Source organism: Macrobrachium nipponense, chromosome 23, assembly GCF_015104395.2.
Source record: "Macrobrachium nipponense isolate FS-2020 chromosome 23, ASM1510439v2, whole genome shotgun sequence".
NCBI lineage: Eukaryota > Metazoa > Arthropoda > Malacostraca > Decapoda > Palaemonidae > Macrobrachium > Macrobrachium nipponense.
This window is the reverse complement of record NC_061090.1, coordinates 9,315,033-9,341,107: the sequence shown is the minus strand read 5'-3', so window position 1 is coordinate 9,341,107 and position 26,075 is coordinate 9,315,033. Positions and strand designations below refer to the sequence as shown.

The 26,075-nt window shown below is 44.7% G+C and overlaps 1 protein-coding gene across 2 annotated transcripts in view; it reads left to right on the top strand.

Annotated features, from left to right (window-relative positions):
* LOC135198581 (phosphatidylinositol N-acetylglucosaminyltransferase subunit A-like) overlaps positions 1–18,019 on the top strand; it is a 65,148-nt gene extending 47,129 nt beyond the window's left edge. For both annotated transcript variants that reach the window (XM_064226311.1, XM_064226302.1), the window contains one exon: positions 17,804–18,019. In XM_064226311.1, coding sequence (XP_064082381.1) covers positions 17,804–17,816 — 13 coding nt within the window. In that variant the 3' untranslated portion in view covers positions 17,817–18,019. The remainder of the gene's footprint in view (positions 1–17,803) is intronic.
* The last annotated feature ends 8,056 nt before the right edge of the window (positions 18,020–26,075 follow it).

Below are 26,075 nucleotides of genomic sequence, written 5' to 3'. Positions count from 1 at the left end.
AGAAACTTGGCCCAAATCATCCAAAGTGGAACAAAGTAAAAAAAAGTACTTTCTCTTCCTGAATATTACACGAATGTACCCCCTGCTCACTTTAAACATGAGAATCCCCTCCCTTCATCTAGTGGAGGTGCAGGAAACCACAGGTTGTGCTTTCTAAGCATATTTCTCTTGAGTATGAATGGCTTGAGAAATTCAGTCTGTTGGACAGAAGTGAAAATGCTGTATCCATATCTTGGGCAGCACATCATACTTCTCAGAAGTGACAGGCCCCCCTTGGAAATAAGCTTGTCATCAATGTTCCCCATTCAGTTGCAATGATGAAACATGCCAAAGATATTACATGAGCAACTACACAGTTTCTCAATCCTGGCCAAACCCCAGTTCTAGCAGTTGACCAACCTCTATTCTTAGTGATCTCTTCAAAGACAGTGGTTGGACTGGTGCTCTTGCAGAAGCAGAAATAGCTACTCCTGGAACAGCAAATTCGTTTATCTCTGCTTCACATGTGAAGAAGACATGTCTAGCCTGATTATATATCAGTTTAATCAGTGTTATTTTATTTTTATTTTCTGAATTGATGAAATGTGGGCATTGTTCAATGTATGGGAAACATATGTTTGATTTTAGAAAATGTCTTAATGTATTAAGTTGTGTTGTGATGTCATAGGATGTGACATCATAGAAGACAAAATGGTGGAAAAGGTAAACAAAACATAGCTGGGAGAACAGGAGAGACTGATGTGGTGTTTGGGTTGTAAGGAGAGAGCTCTCTGTCTTATCTTACAAGAATTTGTGGGTTGTAAGTCTTGTTGTGGTGTTGTTCAGTCTTAAGCTGGATTATACTGGGACCAAGGAACGTGAACAGGTGGGTAGATTGTAAGATTGTTGCATATAGGAAAGATTAGGCTAGAAGAAAATTCATAGCCCACCAGGTGACAGCTTGCAGTTTATATCAGCTACGCAAAACTGCATATATGGCATATATCCAGGAAGCAGGAAAAAAAAGCGAGCTAAGTTGTGAAAGCTGGATCAGAAAATGAGTCAGTCTCCACAATTCTACTTTTGGAATCTTGTGCTTCAGCTAGAACTTCTAGTGTTTGTTTTCATCAGGTCATACTGGAAGTCTAATTTCAATTTGAAGTATAAAAACATGCTGCAGGAACTCATGACAAAGCCATCCATGACAAAGAGCCTACCGCTGATGTTATCATAATGGATGGTGCAGCTGTTGTAAATGCTTTGAGACCAACCAAGAGGTCTACATTAGAGTCTTATGCAAAAGATGAAGTCCTGTCCAAGGTACAGAAGTACAAACAAGGACACGATGGATTTTAAGTGTATAGGACAGACAGTATGCAAGCACAAGACAAAAAAACAAGCACAGGAGTTCGCCGCAAAGTGATTAGCACGGCAAAAACTCCCGGCAATTGGGCCAGCTTCCTCAGGAATGACCAGAACAAAACTGAACTATTTACATATTTGGCAGACACAATTATTTCATCTCAAGCAGATGATACAACATGCATTATTGTCACCAAAGGGGATACTGCATTTTGTAGCAAAGCTGAACAGGACACTGCTAACCTACAAGGCTGCACTCACGAAGAGGCAAATACTAGAGTCCTTTTGCATGCTGCATATGCTGCAAAGCATGAAGATTTCTCAAGCGCAATCATATGGACACACTATGGATTAAATTCAGAAGAGGAAAAGACATGAGGTGGATACCTGTCCATGAAATTGTAGTAGCCATCAGACCAAAAGCCTCAGCCTTTACCTTTTTCCATTTACCTTTTTCCATTTACCTTTTTCCATTTACCTTTTTCCATTTACCTTTTTCCATGCAATTAGTGGGTGTGACTCAGTGTCTGCCTTTCATGGAAAGAGGAAGAAGTCCTTCAAATCATTGAAGAGTTCGTGGTGCTAATGTATGACAGAAGCAGTCCATATAAAGATGCATGTGAGGCTGGACTCGATTTCATTGCAAGGAAGCAGAGTTCATGATTGCATTCCCCCATAGAGACCACTGCAAAAGAGCTGCCTTTCAAGCAGGGCACATTTGGAGCTAATCTTTTGCCCAGTCCGACACAGGGGATGGCAACAGATTGATGGTCCCTGGTTTCTATATTGGACAGATTTGCCAGTAGGATTGCTCTTGCCAGGAATTGAATAAGTGTGGCGGCAAGAAGAAATGCTGTGGCAGGAGCAAGTGGTATAAGTCTGGACTTAGCTGCACAGTTCTCTGCAGTTGCCCTTCCTAAAACTGATTGATACAGGAAACATTTTGGTATCTATCAAGAGATATATATTTATATCTTTGGCAGCCATTTTGAAAATATAGTGGCCATATTGGAAAGATGGGTTCAGTTTATCTCTTAATGACAGTAAGAATGTCAAAATATAAATTCACAATCACTATATGGACAGTATGCAACTTTTATAGGCTTATGGAATGAAAATATTTGAAATATAGTGTCAGCCATCTTAGAAATACTAGACATATATTGAGGTGGCTGGAGGTTGAGTTTGATTTATGGGGCTAGTAAAAGTTCTCATGCCAAATCTGTCGCTTGTATCACCGTTAGCACTTTTTTCCCACTACTCCACTCGACTATTGTACAATATTAAAAGTAGGCATAGAGAAAAGAATTATAAATAATTTCTCAGTATATATCTAGTCCATCATTTTTCCCACTTGTATTCCTCTCACCTCCTCATTCCTCAAAATGTAAATAAATTTGTTGAATGAATGTACTGGATTTAGGACTAGGTCAGCATAAATTTGTTACATTTGTGATAGTAATGATACTCAATTTTTTTTTTATTCTTTAAAAATGTAATTACAGCCAAACCCAGCTCATGACCGGGCCCCATATCAAGCACCCAAACAAAGCATCCCATCTTTCATGACCCATTCTGCATTTGTGTTCGTTGTTTTTGTGCTTTTTTATTTGAGTTAAACTCCTAAATAAGCCATCATAGGGCCAAAGAAAGTTCCAAGTTCCTTCTGTAAAAAAGGCGAGAAACACTGTAGAATTTAAGAAAGAACTCATAGCAAAGTGTTGGAGGAAGCTGTATGCAGATCTCAGCGAGAAAATGCCTACAAGTGCTGCTGTTAGTAAATTTAAGGCCAGCAGAGGCTGGTTTGAAAAATTCAGAAATCCTTCTGGAGGGAAATTCCCCCTCCAAACAATAACCTCTCCTCCTCCTTCTCCCCTCCTCTCTGTCTTCCATACGCTAAAAAGTGTTTTCCATAAAGGTAAGATTGATGTTAAATGTTAATTTATTCATTTCATTAGTCATTTATATTTATTTCTCATTGTTTTCTGTAAGTGAAACTGTGTTATCCCCTTATTATGTATTTTTTGTTAATATTTTTGGGGGTCTGAAACACATTCGTTGTATTTACATTTTTCCTTATGGGAATTATTGTTTCGGTTTTTTTACATTTCACATATTATGGGAGGTTCCGGAACACATTATGTACGAAAACAGAGGTTCCACTGTATACTGTTTTCAGAATATCCCATGGTATTTTGTGTTTTATTTTTTTTTCCATTGTACAGTAGTACAGTATTTCCTCTCTTATATTCAAGAGACACCCAGAATATTGATATGGAATGTTTTTAATCCATTGTGGATGGGTAGCATACACAGTATGAGTCTTATCACATCACCGTGATTCACATACAGTGGTCCCCCTGTATTCGCGGAGGATGCGTACCAGACGCCCCGCGAATAGTTAGAACCCCTATAAAACCGCTTATTTTGCCTTTGAGTGGGTACGAGGTTCGACTTTTCCTGGTTGACTAATATCCCCAGGTCCAGAAAGAACCGAAGTAGACGATCCCTGTCCTGCAGCAGTTTCTCCCTGGAAATTGCCAAGACTAACCAATCGTCGAGGTACCTCAGCAAATGGATCCCCTGAGCATGGGCCCAACTTGACACGAGAGAGAAGACCCTTGTGAACACTTGAGGGGCCGTCGTCAGCCCGAAGCACAAGACTTTGAACTCGAAGATCTTGTCCGCAAGAGAGAAACCAAGGAACTTCCTGGACATGGAATGAACAGGGATTTGGAAGTACGCGTCCCTTAAGTCTATCGACAGCATGAAGTCGCCTTCCCTCACAGCTGCCAACACTGAGCGTAGGGTCTCTATCTTGAACCGAGTCTTCCTGACAAAGTGATTCAAGGTGGATAAGTCGATCACAGGCCTCCATCCTCCCGACGCCTTGGGCACCAAGATGGGACTGTAAAACCCCAGAGACGGACGCACTACTTTCTCTATCGCATCCTTGTCCAGCATTTTCTACACTTCCTCTCAAAGAGCCAAGAACTTCAGAGAATCTGGAGGATATGCCTTCCTGAGCTGTGGCTTGTCCGACAGAGGAGGAGAGAAGTCAAATGGCAGTAGGTATCCCACCCGAAGGACATCTACCACCCACTTCTCTGCCCCATAACTCTGCCACTTGGCCCAATGGCCAGCCAGGCAACCCCCACCCTTGGTGCAGGAGAGGGAGAGGTGCCTAAACCTACTGACGACCCCCTTTACCTCTGCCCCTTGGGCCCCTTCTTGGCTTAAAGGAACGAGAGCGAAAGGGGCGTTGATCTTCTGACTTGGGCTGTGTCGAATGGGAAGGCCCTGCCGAACTCGAGTTCCTCAACAGCCTACCAGGGGTAGTAGTTTGGTAGAGCCCCTAGAGCGAAGCGACCCGTCCCGGTCCGAAACAGAGGCGTTAACCTTCTGCAAGACCAACTGAACATGCCCGGAGACAAAGGAAGCTGAAGAGATGATTTGAGGTCCTGAGTAGCTCCCACCAAGGCTTCCAAGCAAGAACGAGTGTAAGACGACTGAGCCAGAGTCCTGCTTTCCAAATTGTTAAACCCACGAATGAGATCAACAACTTCCGAAAAGGAAGACAGAAACTCTTGTGTGTCTCCCTCCTCCTGCTCCCACAATGGAGACTGACGACGAGAAGGATGTGTAGGCTCTTCTAAGACGCCTTCTCCACCAAAATTAACGGAAGGGTTAGCAGCTAAACAGTCCGAAACCCCATCTAACCTGTTTGGGCTGGGTCCAAGCGTCGGCCTCCGAGACAAACCCACCATAACACTAGGAACATCACTTACCTCAACAGATGACTCCACATGTCCATGAATGGTCACGGGCGTGGCGGACGTATGTACGTAAGATGGGGGGGAACTCGAACACTCAAGATCGAAGGAGAATCCCTTAGAGTCGAACTCTTGGAAGCATCAGTGAGAGAGGCAGGCAAACACTCCAGCTGCGCCAACTCCGTGCTCACTACATTCGACCTCTTGACAGTTGCCTTGAGAACCTTACAGCGACGAATAGGCCTTGGAGAAGAAGGAGCACTAACATCACGTGCACGGGCAGGGGAGGTTGCAATGTGCTCGTGATGTGCATGGACAGGGGACGTGGGGGGGGTCACACACTCGAGATTCGAGGCAGAGGACGAAGCATCTCCTGCAGAACTCCTGCAGAATGCACACCACTAACACTACCCGAAACAACAGCACTCTCGGTAACACGTCCGCATTGTTCCTCCCTCGAAGGCGAAGGAAGGGCAAAGTCCTTAGCCTTCCAACACTTGATACACTGACGGGCCGTAGAGGGGGAAGAGAGAGAGGAAAACGGCACGAGTTTCTTATGCGCACTCTTCTCAGAAGGTGGAAACAAAGCAACGCGTCTCCTACCAGTCCTCCCAACCAATAAGGCAGCCAACTTCACATCCAATACAATCCAATACAGAGTCCAACCTCTGAAGCACTGTCTGGCATATAACCTCAGACTGATGTGCCAGAGAAGGCTCTGATGACAAGGAAGGGAGATGTAGCGAACTGGGCTGAGAAAGGTGGATCAGAGGAGACGACTGGGAGAGACGTCATCGATGTGAGTGACGTCACAAGCGGCAGTGATGTTATGGCTTCCCCTTGGTGCGAGGGGGAAAGAGATGCCACTGGCGGAGGAATACACAAATTCGGACCCCGTGACGTCATCAACGGGGCTGACGCCGCAGCGTCACTCCGACTCAAAGCGGCAGCAGACACTGGCAGAGCAATACAAGATGGCCAACTGCTGCTACCCACGAAGACAAGGCCAGGAGGAGGGGGGATGGTCTGGCCAGAACGGGAAGGGTAGGGGGAAGCCTCCACAAAATGCGCTAGCAACCCCTCTAAGGATGGGGTACTCCCTAGCCCAAGCGTCTTCCAAATCGCCGCCATTTTGGATGCCTCCGAGTCTGGAAGAGAAGAGATTGATGAAAAGCCTCACCCTTCTCGGGAACCAAATAAACTCCCAAGGAAGAAGGGGCGGCCTCCCGATACTCCCATCGATAAATCAGTGGAAGAAAAGGAAGGAGATGCAGGGACAACGCTACTAAGAGGGTTGGCTGCCACGGAAGATGAAACATCGGGAATAGGCGCAAACCCTTCCCAAGTAGGAAGAGTTGAAACCCTCTGATATTCTCTCTTGCCATAAAATGACCTCCACTGCTCTTTAGGCCATGCCCGGCATTCCGTGCAAGGATTCGTAATACAGTAGTGTCTCAGGATATGAAATTAATCCATTCCGAAGCAGCCTTCGTAACCTGTTTTTTTCGTATCTTGAACTACGTTTTACATGTAAATTGCCTAATTCGTTCCAAGCCCTACAAAAACACCACAGGAAATTTTATAATAAAGCTAAATTGACCAATAAACAATGAAATACAACAATTTGGACCATTCAATACCTAACATAAACTTTATTGTAGTACGTACCTGTAAATAAAGTGTATTAGTGTACATGGTACAAGAAATACTTTACGTACGTGTACGTAGATATGTAGTAAAATGTGGAACCTTACCTTTCAAGTCAGGCGATCTCCGAAAGTGGAGACAGAGGAGGAGGACAAATGGCAGAAAACATGAACACTTAACTTTACGGAACATTAAAAACTGGCAGAAAACATTAACACTAAACTTTACGAAACACATTAACAAATGGCAGAAAACATTAATAATTCTTGATTATCTCCATCTTCGTTCTCCATAGAAAGCATCCTCTTCTTTCCGTGAACTTCGGCAACATTCTTGGGACCCATGGCTAATAACTTAAGTACATAATTAAGTTCACACACAACACGATAAAGTAACTTACAGTACAACGAAAGCAAATCACTAACACGAATGTACGTTAACAAACGAATTATATGTGAACGAACAAATTCCAGTGTTTACGATAACGCTGTCACAAAAAATGGTCAAGGAACGCCTTTACATAGAGGAATGATGCCGACCAATAGGAGAGCAGGATCTTACGGCGGTGACTAGCATCAGGAACCAATGAGAGAGCAGGAGGATGGTGGCGAGTCTACTCAGTTGGCAGCGCGCAAGTTTTAAAATTGTTCTCGGTGGTCCGGGCGAAGCTCAGACTTGACCCTTTCACAACCTGAATTATTTTCATATACAGAAGCAAAAAAATCTTCATCTTTGCTTTCGTAACTTGGATTTTTAGTAAGTAGGGACTTTCGTATGTCGAGGTTCCACTGTAGTACAAAAATTAGAACGACACCTACTGCATGTAATGTGAGGTTCGGTTGCTACCGAAGCCAAAAAACAAGAACATTAGGGGCACATACGCCAACGCCGAGAAGGAGCAGAAGAAGCCCTAATACCAGCCAAACACACACACACACTAAAAGAAACGAAATGGGCAGTGAACCGGGAAAAGGCCAAGAGAGGTGAAACACAACTCTCGCCCAGGCGGTCAAAAGAAAGACTGGTGTAGCAGCGTCGTCCTTGACCACTCCTAACCCAAGCTACGCATGCGTTGCCAGATATCATAAGATTCCTTGCTTTCATCTGCTTTTTAACCGGATTCAGCTAGGCACTAGAAATTATCCTATTGTTAAGACCGAAGGTTTGTTTGCGTATGAACAACCGCTTATTTTGTTAGTTAAAACTCTGGAAAAACCCACTAAAAATTTTTATACCTGGTTTTTTAATAGTTTTATCACAAAAAGTGCATTTTATGATGAAATTGATAAAAAAAAACAGGAATTTGTGGATATTTTTCATAGAAAAATACCACGAATAAGCAAATTTCCCGTAAATAATGGGGGGTTATGTTCCAGAGTGAAATCCACGAATACATGAGTCCGCGAATCTAGAGAATGCAAATACGGGGGTCCACTGTATAAAGCATTATGCTTACAAATGTCCTTTTATATTTACAGTGGTACCTCATTTGTCGAACGTTTCTTATGTCGAACTTTCCATTTTTCGAACAAAATTTTCAAGTAAATTTTGTATCGTTTGCCGAACAAATGCCCATACGTACTTCAAACTGACTGATTATCTAGTTTATATTTGTATTCGACAGTCTACTGGGTCTTACAAATTAAACTGTATTAATTTTTTTTATTTACAATATATAGTTTAATGATAACAATATTTGGCAAAATAAATAAAAGTATAAAGCATTTAATATGAAATTTAGCTTTCAATATAACATTTAGCATAAAAGATGTATAAAATCGTACATAACCGCATTGACGTCACATAAAAAGGGAATTTCCCAATAAATTTAATGTAATGCTAAAATATGAAAACAATCAAATGCAATACAGAAAAAGAAGTCTTTATAGGTGCGCCGAGTGAGACGGTCTAGTTGATCAATATCAACAAAATAGTAAAATGAAAGAAAAAAGCTTTTCACAGTAATATTTAGCATAAATAATTAAGAAAATCATTCGTCATTGCGGTGATACACAACTAACTTGAGGTAGAGGGAAGGAGCATTTACATTTTTGAGGAATAATGAATGAATGATTTTAAGTTATTGTGCATCGTGGTATTGTTGAGGAGAGAAGAGACAGTAAAATCTTTACTATGATATGTGCTTAAAAGCAGCACCAATTCACATAAAAAATAAATGTTATTTCACAATAGATTTAGCATAATGATAAAACATGAAAACAATCAAATGCAATGCGTACAGTAAAAAAAATAAAATAAAATAAAAAAAGGAGAAAAAAAGCTTGCTTGAGTCAGTATTCGCCGAGTGAGACGATAGAAAGAGAGAGATGAGAGGAGAGGGAATAGCGGCTCTGTTTCCCACTGACTTATCAGCTGATCTGGGATGATTATTCACCCATTTCTTTCACTTACACTCGATCTGCCCATATCATTTTCATTTTTGTTACGGTAAAATGCCAGTCTAGTGACAATTGCTTTTTAGGATTTTTTACTACTGTAAAAGTAACTCAGCTCTGTAATAAACAAACTGGCCCTGCTTTCAGCTTCTGCATGACTTTGATTGTTTGTTTAAACGGCTTCCTTGTGAAAAGTTATTTTATCTCTCTTTCCTTTTCTTGCATTCTTTACTTGTTACATATTTGTTTGCAAAATCCTCATGTTTGTTTTAAAAGTCTGCCCTTTGCCAATAGTAAGTTGATGTATATTGTGGCATAATTACTCTCTCTCTCTCTCTCTCTGACACACAATCAGGCACACACTATTGATTCCTTTGATTATCTTTGTACCTAATGTGTGAATAAAATTGATTTTATCAACCTTTGCATACTACAACCAATTCAGTTTGCTCAAAGGGTTCCCGTCTCTCCTCCCTCCATCCCCCAGACAGCTGATCACCACTGTCACAAACAGTTCGTAAATCGTACACAGAAAAAATCAAATTTATAAAATTTTACTTCATATAATGCACTGTTTCATTACTTTAAACTTAATTTAACTTTTGAACAAATTAAAAATAGAAAAAATGTGAAAATGGCTGGAACGAATTAGCCTGATTCCCTTAATTTCTTATGAGGATATTTGTTTCATATTTCAAAAAAATCGTACTTCGAACAGCCTTCTGGAATGGCTTAAGTTCGAATTACGAGGTACGTACTACCGTAGTACTTGCACTCTACCTTGAAATAAACATATTTTCATATATGTTAACTGAAGATCCTGCTCTCCTATTGGTCAGCATCTATCCCATCATGCATCTATGTAATGGAGTTCCTCGACCATTTTGTTTCGGCAGCATTATTGTGCACACGTGGAATTTGTTTGTTCACGTAGATTTCGTTCATTAACGTAAATTTGTGTTAGTGATTTCGCTTTCGTTCTACTGTAAGTTACTTTATCATGTTGTGTGTGAACTTAATTACTTACGTTATTAGCCATGGGTCCCAAAAATGTTACTGAAGTTCGAAAGAAGAGGATGCTTTCTATGGAGACAAAGATGGAGATAATCAAGAAGTATTGTTAATGTGTTTCGTAAAGTTTAGTGTTAATGTTTTCTGGCACTTTTTAATGTGTTTCGTAAAGTTAAGTGTTCATGTTTTCTGCTGTTTGTCCTCCTCCTCTGTCGCCACTTTCGGACATCGCCTCACTCAAAAGGTAAGGTTCCACATTTTACTACTTACGTACGTACAGTATTTCTTGTACCCTGTACACTATACACTTTATTTACAGGTACAGTAACGGTTAGGTTAAGTATTGAATGGACCAAATTGTTGTATTTCATTGTTTATTGTTCAATTATCTTTATTATAAAATTTACTCTGGTGTTTTTGTAGGGCTTGGAACGAATTAGGCAGTTTACATGTAAAATGTAGTTCTGGATACGAAAAAATCATTTTGTTCATGAAACTTACCTGGCAGATATATTATAGCTGTATTCTCCGAAGTCCGACAGAATTTCAAAACACTCGCGGCACACGCAGTGGGCGGCCAGGTGGTAGTACCCATTCCCGCCGCTGGGAGGCGGATATCAGGAACCATTCCCATTTTCTATTAATATTTTTTCTGTCGCCGGTCGGTAAACACCTGTTTACAGACCTCCGCCCAGGATTTTTGGATTTGACTCGTTATAAGTATCTGGATTGACTTTTGGTTTTGACTCTGGATTGTTGGATTGGCATACGCGATAGTGGACTGTTTTTGGATTTTGGATGGGCTTTTAAATGAACGTGATGTCGGGATCAAGTTCAGTGAGCTTCAGAGTGTGTGTGAGAAGTGATTGCAAGGTGAGGCTACCGAAATCATCGGTAGACCCCCACACAGTATGTATGGGGTGTAGGGGGCATGTTTGTTTGCTGGTTGATCGTTGCATTGAATGCAAAAGTTTGACTGAGGATGAATGGAAGGTGTATGAATCCTATCGGCGTAAGTTGGAGCGCGATAGGATCAGGAGGTCTTCCTCCAAGAGCGGTTCTACGAAAGGTAAGGGAAGTAACATTTCTCCTATTTTAACACCAGTAGAATTTGCTTCACCTAATCCTGTGTTGTTGCCTGAGGGCCCTAGTTCTGTGTCTGGAGAAGGTAATGCCCTTTCTCCGATTCTAGAGTCATTACGCACTCTAGAGTCCAAAGTGTTGGCCCTTGAAAACGGCTCGAGTAAAGTGTGTGATCGTGCCCCTAGTGTTGTGGAGGGGGCGTCAGATCGGCCCCATAATGCCTCTAGGTCTAGACCTCTGTCGGACTCCCAGAACTCAGGGAGTGGGCATGTCGAAAGCCGCAAGAGGGTTACGGGGGCTCCCACCGATCTGGCGTCCCTTCGGCAGGACCTGTTTGCTACTTCCCAGGCTGCCAAGGAGCGTGCTCAGGCTCGCATCCTTAAGGACTGTTTTTCGTCCTCCGAGGCGCCCTCCCCGCGCAAGGGGTGGAGCGCTCGGAGAGACTCGCGTCCGTTGAAAAGGACTTTTCCTAGGGAGGACGCTTTACGTCCCCTCTCGTTGCGGTCTTCGCCTGCGTCGTATGACGTTTCCTCCACAGAAGAGAGGTAGGACGTCGTCCGAGGACGACGCTGAGAAGCGCTTCTCTCGCGCCTCGGAGAGGCAGGTTGCTGTACCTGTGAGAAGGAAGGAGGCGTCCCCCCGCCCCTCGTCCTTCCTCGCAGGCGCAGCCCTTCACCTCCTCTCGGTTCTTCACCAACGAAGAGTATTCTTGCGTCGCTTCAAGACCAATTGTCGGCCTTAATGGCTCGGAAGACTCGCCCAGCAGCAGTTGAGCCTAAACGAAGGAAGGACGCTAGACTGCCTGTCAAGAGGACGAGGCAGTCTCCTTCTCAGTCTCCTCGTTCGTCTCTGTCTCCGCCCGCACGTCAGGACGCCTTTGAGGACGCTCGACAGGACGCCTTGGAGGACGCTTTTGAGGACGCTCGGCAGGACGCTTTTGAAGACGCTCGTCGGGATGTTGTGCTTGACGCTTTGCCTGTGGAGAAGGCTTTCGAGAGCGCTCAGAAGGACGCTTTGAAAGCGAAAGCTGGACGCTTGAGCGTGAAACGTAAGGACGCTCCTCGAGGGAGACTAAGAGTAACCTCTCTTGACGCGCAGCGCGGTCAGGACGCTCTTCGTGGTTCGAGCTCTAAAGATCGACAGAAGGTCGGTCGCTTTGAAGAGGCTGATATTAGTCATCCTCGAAAGCCTTTGTTGAAGGCTAGACCCGTTGGGCGCACGCCCTCTCCAGAGGTTCAATCTCCTTTGCCTCTTCGGGAGGAAGGAGAGCTTAGTAGTCCGGCGGACTCAGTGGAGGAAGAACAGCCGTCAGTTTCGTCGGTTTCCGACTACAAGGTGCTGGTTCGTCTTTTACGTTCTTCGTTTGGTGAGAAGTTCCAGCCTGCAGCTCCTAAGTCTCCACCCTCTCAGTTTTCGTCTTCGAAGTCGTGCAAGGTTTCGGAAGTGGTGGAGATGAAAACTTCCTTGTCCACTAAGAGAGCCTTCAAGAAGTTGCAGGATTGGATGGAACGTCGGAAGGATCAGGGCAAGTCGACTTTCGCCCTTCCTCCTTCAAGACTCAGTGGGAAAGGCGGCATTTGGTATGAGACCAAAGCTGAAGTAGGAGTTAAGATCCCGTCGTCTTCCCAAGGGGACTTTGCTAGTCTGGTAGACGCCCAGAAGAGATCCCTTTTATCGTCCGCTAAGATTTCATGGACACCAACGGAGATTGACCATCACATGAAAGGTCTGTTGAAGACTCTGGAAGTCTTTAACTTCCTAGACTGGTGCCTAGGAGTCCTGGATCTTCAATCTAGGAGTCCTGATTCTTTGAGTCTGGGGGAGCTGTCCAATGTGTTGTCATGCATGGACAAGGCCGTCAGGGATGGTTCGGAAGAGTTAGTGTCTCATTTCGGCACTGCTTTCCTCAAGAAGAGAGCGCTTTTCTGCAATTTTACAGCTAGGTCTGTTTCTGCATCGCAGAAAGCAGAGCTTCTCTTTGCACCTCTTTCGAGCCATCTCTTCCCCCAGGCTATGGTAAGGGACCTGGCAGTGAGCCTACAAGAGAAGGCTACCCAGGACCTCTTGGCCCAGTCTTCAAGACGTCCCGCAGTCCCTACCACGTCGTCGTCTGGACGACCTCCTAGGAAGGTTAAACCCTTTCGTAGCGCTCCTCCCCTCGAGAGCTGCTCTCGAGGGAGAGGACTTGCAAGAGGAAGAGGTTCTTCAAACCTAAATCCTCTAAGTGAGAAGAAAGTCCTTCAGTTGCCGGTCGGAGCCAGGCTAAAGTTCTTTGCGGGGGCGTGGAGAGAGAGAGATACAGATGCGTGGTCCCTCAAGATAGTGGAACAGGGGTACAAGATCCCCTTTGTGGACCTCCTCCTCTTTCTACGACTCCCAGAGATCTTTCCCCGTTGTATCAAGGGGAGAAACATCAGGTTCTTTTAGATCTTTTGGATCAAATGATCAAGAAAAGAGCGGTGGAGCAGGTCTTAGACCTGGGGTCACCAGGATATTACAACAGACTTTTCCTGGTACCAAAGCAGTCGTCGGGTGGCGTCCAGTCTTGGACGTAAGCAGCCTGAATCTTTTCGTAGAAAAGAAAAAATTCAAGATGGAAACACCTCAGTCGGTTCTAGGAGCCTTAAGACCGGGCGACTGGATGGTGTCCTTGGACCTACAGGACGCATACTTTCACGTGCTTATCCACCCTCTTTCAAGAAAGTTTTCTGAGGTTTATGCTAAGGGACAAAGTTTGGCAATTCCGAGCTCTTTGTTTCGGTTTAAGCACGGCTCCGATGGTATTTACCATGCTCATGAAAAAACGTAGCGAGATGGTTACATTCTGCAGGAATAAGAGTGTCCCTGTATCTCGACGATTGGCTGATCAGAGCATCGTCAGAAGAAAGGTGTCTGAAGGACCTTCACTTCACGTTGGCCTTGGCGAAGTCCCTGGGACTTCTGGTCAACCTCGAAAAGTCGCATCTGACCCCAACACAGTCCATCGTGTATCTGGGGATTCAGATGGATTCAGTGGCTTTTCGAGCGTTTCCGTCCCAGGAACGACAGCTGCAAGGCTTAGAGAGAGTTTCGGCCTTCCTGGGGAAGGAAGCTTGCTCGGCGAGGGAGTGGATGAGTCTGCTGGGGTACCATTTTCCTCGCTGGAAAAGTTTGTTTCCCTGGGAAGACTACACCTCAGACCTCTCCAGTTTTTCTTCTTAGCAGACGAATGGAGAGTCAGAGAGGATCTGAATGCGACCCTTTTCATCACCAGATCGGTGAAGAACCATCTAAGATGGTGGTTAGATCCTCGGAAGTTTCGGGAGGGGTTGTCCCTAAAGCTTCTGAGCCCAGACCTAGTGTTGTTTTCAGACGCCTCGGTGTCGGGATGGGGAGCAACACTGGGAGGGGAGGAAGTGTCAGGCACCTGGAGGGGGGAACAGGTGTCCTGGCACATCAATGTAAAGGAACTAGCGGCGGTTTTTCTGGCGCTACAGTTCTTCCAACAAAAGGTTGCAGAGAAAGTAGTCCAAGTCAACTCGGACAACACCACAGCCCTGGCGTACCTAAAGAAGCAGGGAGGTACACACTCCCGTCCTCTTTTTTATTTAGCGAGGGAGATTCTGCTGTGGGCAGATGCGAGACGGATAAGGATCCTGACGAGATTATCGCAGGAGTCCAGAACGTCAGAGCAGACCTTCTCAGCCGATAAGATCAGATCCTGCCGACGGAATGGACGTTACACCAGGACGTCTGTCGAGAGCTCTGGAGACTGTGGGGGTGTCCGTTAGTCGACCTATTTGCGACGTAGAGAACAAAGAGGTTGCCTCTTTATTGCTCCCCTGTGCTGGATCCGGGAGCAGTCGCTATAGACGCTCTGCTCTGGGACTGGACGAACCTGGACTTGTATGCCTTCCCGCCATTCAAGATCAGGGGAAGTAGTAAGGAAGTTCGCGGCATCGGAGGGGACGAGGTTGACCCTGATCGCCCCGATGTGGCCCGCGAAGGAATGGTTCACGGAGGTAATGTCCTTCATCATAGACTTTCCGAGGACGTTGCCCTGGAGGAAAGATCTACTCAGACAGCCCCACTTCGCAAGATATCACCGAAACCTCTCCGCTCTGGGTCTGACTGCGTTCAGACTATCGAAAAGTTGGCCAGAGCGAGAGGTTTTTCTAAAGCAGCTGCAAAGGCGATCGCCAATGCTAGGAGAACGTCCTCGAGAGCTGTTTACCAGTCGAAGTGGGCTTCCTTCAGGGCATGGTGTAGAAAGGAGGGAATTTCCTCTTCCACTACCTCTGTGAGCCAGATAGCCGATTTCCTGCTATTTTTAAGAAATGTACAGAAGCTGGCTGTCCCCGACCATCAAGGATATAAGAGTATGCTGTCGGCAGTCTTCCGACACAGAGGACTAGACCTGTCTGATAACAGGGATCTTCACGATCTCCTGAGATCTTTTGAGACATCCAAGATACCTCAGGCGAGGCCTCCTTCTTGGAACTTGGATTAGTCAGTTTAGACTGTTAATGTCGAGTCCTTTCGAACCTCTACATGAAGAGTCTCTTAGGAACTTGACGAAGAAGGCTCTTTTCCTAACTGCTCTGGCGACGGCGAAGAGAGTTAGCGAAATTCAGGCCATTTGTAAGCGAGTGGGCTTCAAAGGGGACAATGCTGTCTGCTCTTTGAGTCCCACTTTCTTAGCAAAGAATGAAACCCGTCGAACCCTTGGCCAAGGAGCTTTGAAATCAAGGGTATGACAAGCCTTGTGGGCCAAGAAACCTGAGAGAGTCCTGTGCCCTGTCAGGGCTCTAAAGTTTTATGTCCACAAGACTAAAGAAGTACGAGGTCCCTCAGATAATCTCTGGTGTTCGGTTAAACGACCCGATATACCATTATCCAAGAACGCCTTGGCGTTCTTTCTGAGGGACGTCATTAAAGAGGCTCATTCGTCTTCCACACAGATCGATTTGAGCCTCTTGCGAGTGAAAGCTCACGAGGTCAGAGCTGTAGCAACCTCGCTTGCCTTCCAAAGGAACATGTCGATCAAGGACATCCTTGACGCCACCTTTTGGAGGAGCAATTCAGTATTCGCCTCACATACTTGAGAGATGTGAGAACGATATACGAGGACTGTTGTTCTCTTGGGCCATACGTTTCTGCAGACACAGTCTTGGGGCTGAAGGTAGCTCTCTCCCTATCCCTTAGTTGGAGGTTTAGGTTAGTTTTTGTTGTTGTGTTTTTTGGTTTGTGGTGAGGCTTTGGTGAAGACCTCCCATCTCTTAGCTTAGTGTTCAGGGGTCTTGGATAGTTGGTCAGGTGGTGGTCAGTTGCTTCGTTGCCCTCATTTGTATGGCTCTATGCTCTTGTCACATTGAGGTCACGTCCCCGTTGACAGAGCATCCAGAGCGCACCAGCACTACAGGTCTCCACCTGGCTGGCAACTCTGATTAAGCACAAGCAGGCTGAAGTGACAGTAATCACAGAGTCTACTTTGCTAACAGGTGAGGAACCAAGGTGTATATCATCTACTTAATTTAAGTTTCCTACAAATCCTATTCTGTCTCTTCCCACCATCCGAATGTGGGATTCAGCTATATATATATCTGCCAGGTAAGTTTCATGAACAAAATGTTATTGTTATAATACAATTAAGTTTGTTCATACTTACCTGGCAGATATATATAATTAAGTGCCCACCCACCTCCCCTCAGGAGACAGTGGCACTGATAAAATATGAATAGAAAATGGGAATGGTTCCTGATATCCGCCTCCCAGCGGCGGGAATGGGTACTACCACCTGGCCGCCCACTGCGTGTGCCGCGAGTTTGAAATTCTGTCGGACTTCGGAGAATACAGCTATATATATATCTGCCAGGTAAGTATGAACAAACTTAATTGTATTATAACAATAACATGTTACGAAGGCAGATCGGAACGGATTAATTTCGTAACCTGAGGCACTACCGTATATTGAACACTGAGCAGGGGGTGTTTGTTTCAAACTGCAGATGTTGCTCACAATGCTAATGTGGATGCGGATGTGGATATCCGATACAGCTCTAAAGCATAGCTTCCTCTTTCCATTGATCAGTTTTTTTTTTAAACTGGCCATCCTTAAATTTAGTCCAGTGTAAGGGTGTGCTTAATATATATTTAGCCCAGACTGTGATGGCAAGGAGATTTGACTTTAGTTTTATGCAAGAAAATGAGATTTTGAGAGACTGAGAAAGTATGTTTGTTAAATCTTATGATCATTAAGTGATATGACAAAACATTTTTTCTTTTGGTAGTCATTCTGTGTTGTGGAAACTTACTTTGTAAGTTACTGACCTTTTGGCATGTCCAGAATAAAGTTTTGGTTAACTCAGAATAGTAAAAATAGTGTTCAGTGAATTCTCAAGCAGTTGGAAATGTAAGCAGCTGGCTTCATTTATTAGTCCTAACAAAACTGCTAAGTTCAAAATATACTCTGGCAATCCTTTTCATGTGCACTTTGTGTTGATTCTTTTAAAATGTATTTATACATTCCAAAATAGGAAATTGTAATGAAATGAACTGTTTTTTATGTAACAGGAGATGGATATAGCACCGGACTACCCCACAGGATGTTGTAAGTGGTCATTTGAAGAAGAAAGGCAACCGTATGACGACTTAAATCCCAGTTCAAATTTTACTCCACCGCAGGCAAGGAGGAGGTTAAGAATATAACCATTGTTTATGAAAACTAAGATCATTTTAAATAATACTGTATATTGTTTTTATATATTAATATATAATCCAAGTCATTTATTTTTTCTTATTTCTACCCTTTATCAAAGTTTCTGTGTGTGTGTCTGCGTGTGTCGAGAGACTTATGGGAATTCCAAAGATTTAAGAAGACATTATATTCCAATGGGCATTTCTCCAGGAGGTGGGAGAAATGATTCTGAAGATAGATTCTGGATTTCTTCCCTGAAGGGATGCAGACCTAACAGGAATCTGTTTGGGAGCTGAAGACAGCTTCACAGGATCCTGGAGTCTTTAAGAATATAAAATGTTATAATCCAATGGGCGATTCTCCAGGAATGCTTCAGGAGCTGATGACTACTTCAAAGGATTCAAGAGCTGTGAAGACGTTTTCAAGAATCTATCATTATATTAATTAATGGCTGTTCTGTGAGAGAGAGAGAGAGAGAGAGAGAGAGAGAGAGAGAGAGAGAGAGAGAGAGAGAGAGTGTCCGGAGGCTTCTGGGAATTCTAAAGGCTCCAGGATCCTGGAGTCTTTCAGATTTAAGAAGTCATTATAATTTGCTGACTATTATTAGTAGAGTTAATTTCACTGTTAGTAGAGTTAATTTAGCGGTGGGTATCAGGTATGGGTAGGTTACGGATATGGGTATATGGATATGGTACAGATATGGGTATTGGTATGGTATGGTATGGATATGGCTATGGGTATGGAATGGATATGGGTATGGGTATGGTATGGATATGAGTATTGGGGTATGGTTATGGTACAGATATGGGTATGGAATGGATAAGGGTATGGGTATGGTACAGATATGTATAAGGGTATGGTTATGATAGATATGGGTAAGGGTATGGGTATGGGTATGGTACAGTTATGGGCACAAGCAAATGCAAGCAACAGTGAGCATCTGCTAGTCATGTATTAAATTTAGTCAATGTGATGTACGCATATGTATTTGTATTACCAATGCAGCCTTACTTTCAGGTTTGTTCATGAAACTTACCTGTCAGATATATATATAGCTGTATTTTCTGAAGTCGACAGAATTTAAAAAACTTCCGACACACGCATTGGGTCGGCCAGGTGGTTAGTACCCATTTCCCGCCGCTGGGAGGCGGGTATCAGGAACCTTCCCATTTTCTATTCATAATTTTTCTGTTCTGTCGCCGGTGCTGAAATAACGACCCTGTTTTCAGTACCCTGTCCGTTCCTTAGGATTTTGGAAACTTCATTGCCGCTAAGTATCCTAATTGTCTTTTGATTTATTTACTTGGATTTGTGGCTAGGCATACGCTATCTTAAATTGATTTGAATTTGATTCATTTTTGCATAAGATATCTGAATCTAGTTAGGCTAGTTTCAGAGGGGGTTTGTCTGCAAAGATAGGGGTGTGGCTACCGAAAGCTTCGGTAGATCCAGCACTTGGATGCACGAGGGGTTTGGGTCTTGCTTCTTTGTTGAGATTTGTCATGTAAGGAGTGAGACTTTGTCCAATTCCGCAAGGAAGACGTTATGATTCGTATGTACGCAATTAATCAGTAAAACAAAAGTCAGGGTAAGTGAACCTGCCTAACCTTCCTGTAGACTTTATTTTGCCTAACCCTATAGTATGGCCTACGGGTTATGAATATGTCTGCGAGAGGTGATCGCTCTCCTTCATTGTTGTGAAGAGTGCTACTTCTGTTTAGTTGTTACTCCTAAGCCTGTAATGTTGCCTTCGGGCCCTAAAACAGTGTCTGTAGAGGTTATTGCCCTTTTCTCTTATACTCTTTCGATTCGTAACTTAGAATCGAAAGTGCTTGCTTTAGAGAGCAATAGTGAAGTGGCTAAGTGCAGTGACAGTGCCCCTTGTGTAGTGGAGGGTGCGTCAGATCGGCCTTATAACGCCTCTAGGTCTAGCCACTCTGTCGGACTCCCAGGACCACAGGGAGAGGGCATGTCGAAAGCCGAAGGAGGGTTACGAGGAACCCCCACCGATCTGGCGTGCCTTCGGCAGTTTCTGATGAAAATCCCCAGACTGCCAAAGTTCGTGCACGTGCACGAATCCTGAAGGATTGCTTCTCGTCCTCCGAGGCGTCCTCCCCCGCGCGAAGGGTTGGAGCTCTCGGAAGGACTCGCGCCCTCTAAGAAGCTTTAGAGAAGAGGACGCTTCACGTCCTCTCTCTCGTCAGGAGGGAAACGTCAGATCCGCCCCCATAAGCCTCTATGGCTGGACCTCTGTCGGACTCCCAGGACCAGGGAGAGGGCATGTCGAAAGCCGAAGGAGGGTCACGGGGAACCCACATCGATCTGGCGTCCCCTTCGGTAGGACCTGTTGACGTTTCCCAGGCTGCGGAAGATCGTGCACGTGCACGAATCTCGAAGGACTCGCGCCCTCTAAATAGAGATTTATAGAAGAGGACGCTTCAGTCCCCTCACTCTCTCGTTATGCGTTTCAGTTGAGAAGTAAGAAGCGACGTCGTCCTGATCACGTGTACGTCTTTCCACCGAGAAATATGAAAAAGAAGGCAGTTTCTCTCGCTTGTTTTGACGCCTGTCAGGAGCGACGCTTTTCTGGCACGCCTTCTTTTCTGACGTCTCGGCTTGAACGGGACGCTCGGATGGACGGCCAGGCCTGGCGCGGCCATCGGTGGACGCCGAGCGTCCTCGCCAGTGGACGCCGAGCGCGCGCCCAGACGCCGAGCATCCCTCGCAAATGGACGCCGAGCGCGCGCCAGGTTTGTCTCCTGGCTGAACGTTTCTGTTGAACTCTTCAACTTCAAGCTCTTGTTTAAGATTTGAGCCTCAAGAATGTGAAGCTTAAAGTGACAGACAACTTCGTCTTCGAAACCCAGCAAGACCTCGGGTTTCGTGAATTCAAGAGGTCTCTGTCAATATTATATTGCTTTTCGCAAAGGTGGATGGAGTTAAGGAAAGCTCAAGGGAAGATCTCGTTTTCTCTACCGCAGTCAAGACTTTGCGATAAGGCAGTTACGGGTTATGTAAAGGCTCGACGTCTCGGCGACGTTCAGTAGGATTCTTGCAAAGGCATTCATCAAAGGACGCTCTTCAGGAAAGCCGCAAGGACAGGACTTCCTTTGCCACCACTGCCAATATAAATTTTAAGCTTTAGCAGGCATTAGTTGTGATACGGAGAGGAAGCTGGTTGGAGAGTTTCTTCCTCTTCCAGGATAATTTTGCAAGCTTTTTAGCCCATCTGAAAGGGTTTTTCAGATGATAGATTTTGTTAGTTTCTAGTCGGGACTACGCTGCCGAATTGAACATCGTCGTTCTACCTGCCGTAAGCCCTGTCTCTTAACAGGATTCTTGCCCCTTTCTCGTTTGAGACGGGAATCGGAAAAATAATGCTCGACTTCCTGGATTACGTTTTGTCAATTTTTTTTTTTCCCCAAAGTGACTTTCCCCATTGACAATATACTATCGTTTTGTCAAGTAAGTGGGTATCCCTCATTGACAAAATATCTCTTTGTCCCGTAAATGGGTTGGTTCTCATTGACAAACTACTCTTTAACTTGATATTGCGTAAGCGAATAAGCTCTTATTGACAAGATTCGGAAGAGCTCTCATTCGTCATTCGCAGACTCGTACAAGAAAATAGACTTGTAGACTACGTCAATGAACGCTTATGTCCAATAACATAAAAAGCTTGAGCTGTCTGCTTCGATTCTCTAAGTTTTGTTCATGAAACTTGCCTGTCAGATATATGTAGCTGTATTTCCGAATTCAGCTATATATATGCTGCCATAAGTATGAACAAACTTTATTGTGATATAATAAAATATTTTGCCTTGCGTTAGTTTTACTACTGGTTGGTTCAAGTCATTACACCGCTTGGCTGTAGTTACCTCTTCGGATGGCAACCGAGAGGTCTATTGTTCTATATTTAAGGACATTTAATCGTTACTCCCTGCAGCCTTTCAGGAGTTTTCCGATTTATCTTTTACCGTTGTATGGTAGTGTTCTGACGACACAACGCATCTATATATTTAGCGTTTTCTGTTTCGCTTAAATATGATATTTTTATTTTAAGATAAATTTTTAAATATACTTACCTGGCAGTTATATACATAGCTATATTCTATTGACGTCGTGGACGTCACGAACAGTAACTTTTCGAAAACCTCGCGGCAATTCGCCGACCATCGCGTCAGGTGATCGTTACCTGTACGCCCTCTAGATAGTTACCTGGAAACCCCATATTTTCTCGCCCTCTAGTCTCTTGAGGGGAGGTGGGGGGTTTTGTGTATTTATAACTGCCAGGTAAGTATATTTAAAAATTTATCTTAAAATAAAAATATCATTTTTAAATATGTAACTGACCTGGCAGTTATATCATAGCTGATTGACACCTTTGGAGGAGGGTCAGAGACAGCAACATCGTTGTAAGGTAACTACTTGATAGGTAACTAAAGATTCTTACCTGCTAAGGAAGCTGACTTGACGATACTGCCTCTTTAGGTCTGCTCTCCTTAGGAGCTCCAGCTAAGGGATGTGACCTGTGCAGCTGATGAGCTCAAAGGGGTGTCGGACGGGACGTGACCTCTATTCGACAAAACCACCCATGCCCTTGACATGGGCTAAAACAGGCAAAGACCACCTAACCATCCAATCCTTGCATACAAGAGATTGAAAAGACAACACATATACACTAGACTGTTGAAGGTTTCCCCTAAAACCTTCAACAGACAACCATAAAATAACATCAAGGGTCTAACATGTAGGATTAGAGGTATCAACTCCTTCACCCAACACCGAGCCAGTGGCTACGAACGGGTCCAAGGTTCTGCAGTCTTCATATACCGTTTCTATTTGTTTCAGATAAAAAGAAGAAATACGGAGCTGCTCCTCCAGTATGTCGCGTCTAAAATGGCTTTAAGGGACTGATTCTTTCTAAACGCCATTGACGTCGAGACTGCTCGCACTTCATGGGCCTTTACCTCCTTAAAGCCTTGTAAAGCGTTTCATTGCCCTCCGTGTGAGCTTCTTGAATCACACTTCTAATAAAGAAGGCTAAAGCGTTCTTTGACATAGGCCTTTTTGGGATCTTTAAACGGAACACCATAAGTTGTCAAAAGTCCCTCTAACGTCCTTGCACCTGTGCAGATAACACTGTAATGCTTTTACCGGACAAATGAGTCTTTCACGTTCCTGACCTGCAAAATCTACCAAGGCTGGGAATCGTAAAAGACCTAGGCCAAGGATTGAAGGAGATTCATTCTTGGCTAAGAAACCTAAAGTGGTTGAACAAACCGCTTTAGATCTACCAATTCCTACTCTTTTGTCCATAGCTTGAATCTCGCTTACTCTCCTTGCAGTAGCGAGAGCGACTAGAAAAGTGTCTTCCTGGTTAAATTCCTGAACGAGCTCTCCTGGATCGGCTCAACTTGTCAGACATTAAAAACCTTAGTACTACATCCAGATTCCATCCTGGTAGTTGTTCAGTCTTTTGTTTCGTAGTATCCCTTAATTGTAGTAGTGGCTAGACCTACTTTAAGTTTTAAGTGAAGAAGGAAGTCTGCGATCTGGCTCACATGTGTTGACGAGGACACCTTCTTCTCCTTACACCAGTTTCTAAATATCCTCCCACTTCGACTGGTAGACGTTGATGGTCGAAGCCCTTCTTGATCTGGCGATAGCTTTAGCTGCCTCTCGCGAAAAGCCTCTAGCTCTAAGGAGCTTTTCGACAGTCCGAAAGGCAGTTAGCTGAAGAGCGCGGGTATTCTGATGATACCGTTTGAAGTGGGGCTGTCTGAGCAGATCTGGAAGCAACGGAAGGGTTCTTGGAACTTCCACTAGCCATGCAACATCTCTGCGAACCATCTCGCGTCGGCCAGTACGGGGCTATCAGGGTCATTCTGCTTCCTTCGACTGCGCAAACTTTTTTAATACTTTGTGTATCACTTTGAAGGGAGGGAAGGCGTACAGATCCAGTCCTTCCCAGTTCATGAGGAACGCGTCTACTGCTACCGACTTGTGGATCCGGCACCGGTGAGCAGACGTCTGCATCCTCCTTGTCTTGTTGGTTGCAAACAAGTCTATGGAAGGTTGCCCCCATAACCTCCATAGTAATTCGCATACCTCTAACTTGAGAGTCCATTCTGTTGGCAGGACCTGATTTCTCCGGCTCAAGAGGTCCGCTCTGACATTTAATTCTCCTGTACAAACATCTCGTGGAGGACGATATTTCTGTCCTTTGCCCATAGCACAGATTCTTGGCTGTCTCGTTCAGAGAAAACGAGTGGGTGCCTCCTTGTTTCCTGACATACGCTAGAGCAGTCACGTTGTCCATGCTTATTTCCACTACTTTGCCTGCCACACATTCCTCGAATGCCTGAAGAGCTAGAAAAGCTGCCATCAGCTCTTTCTTGTTGATATGCCAATTTCTTTCGGTTTCGCTCCATCTTCCCGAAATTTCCCTGTTCCCCAGAGTCGCTCCCCAGCCTAGGTCTGATGCGTCTGAGAACAGTATTAGCTGTGGATTCAATTGTTGAAGTGAAACTCCTTCTCCCAGCTTCGCTGGATCCAGCCACCAAATCAAGTCTTTTCTTGACCTCTGCTGAAATTGGGAAGGTGTCTGAAAGCCTTTTGTTCCTTCCTTTTCCAATTTCTGTTGAGGTAAAATTGCAGAGGTCTGAGATGCAGTCTTCCCAGTGAGACGAACTGTTCGATCGAGGAAAATGGTCCCCCAAAAGACTCATCCATTCCCTCGCCGAACATTGTTGTCTCCCCAGGAATTCCTGCACCCGATTCAGGCATCGGTCTTGTCTCTCTGGGAGGGAGAAGCCCGAAAATCCTGAGAGTTCATCAGAACTCCTAAATAAATGATCGAGCGAGAGGGCTCCAGTGAGACTTTTCCAGGTTCACCACTAGCCCTAGTTCCCGTACTAGGATTCAGGGTTATTTTCATATCCTCCAGACACTGTTTCTTGGAGTTGGCCCTGAGAAAGCAATCGTCCAGATAAAGAGAAATGCGGATCCCCCCTTCGTGTAGCCATTTGGCTACATTCGCCATAATAGCTGTGAATATTTGTGGCGCTGTGCTGAGCCCGAAGCAAAGAGCCCTGAACTGGAATACTCTTCCTTCGAATAAGAACCTGAGGTACTTCCGAGAGCTTGGGTGGATGGGGACATGAAATAAGCGTCCTGTAGGTCTAATGAGACCATCCACTACCGGTCTCAACGCCGATAGCACTGATTGCGTTGTCTCCATCGTGTGAATTTCGTCTTCACGACGAAGGCGTTTAGAGCACTGACGTCCAGAACGGGTCTCCATCCTCCCGAGCTCTTGGGTACCAAAAACAGTCGATTGTAGAACCCCGGATTCTCTTGGGGTGAAACAGGTTCTATCGCCTTTTTTAAGAGCATAAGCTCTACTTGTTCTTTTATTTTAACGCAAATCTCTTGCTGCTGTCCTTGTAATTCGCTGTTAAGTCGAGGGGATCTAAAACTATGGAGGTTTGGCGTAAAAACAAAAGGGATCTGTAGCCCTCCCTTAGTATCTGAAGGGTCCAGTTGTCCGCCCCTCTCTCTCTCCAGGCTTCCCAAAACAAAGAAAGCCTGGCTTCCTATTTGTGTGTGAAGGGACTGTCTGATCATGGCCTCTTTTGGAAGGAAGCTTGCCACCTTTTCTGGAGGGCTTTCTAGAAGTTTTCCCGACGTCCCTCGGGCTGTTTTCCTCGAAAAAACTGTTTGTGTTGTTTTCTCTCTCGCGCCTCTCTTGGTCGCAAACGAAGAAGGCAAAACCCCACTGGCTTGCCTTCGATATTAGGTCCTGTGTGGTCTTCTGAGTCAATGAAGTGGCAATATCTCTAATAATCTCCTGTGGAAAAGAAATAAATTTCGCAAGGGGGCAAACAAAAGCTCTGCTCTTTGTACCTGTGTGACCCCTTTAGCTGTAAAGGAGCAGAGAAGGGACCTTTTCTTCACGATTCCTGCCGTGAAAATCGCTGCCACTTCATTAGTTCCGTCACGTAAAGCCTTGTCCATACAAGACATCACACTCAGAAGGTTAGAAATGTCCGTTGAATCCTTCTCTTCCACTTTCTTGGCAAGAGCACTCAGAGACCAATCTAGCAAGTTCAGGACCTCAAATCACTCTAAACACGCCCTTCAGTA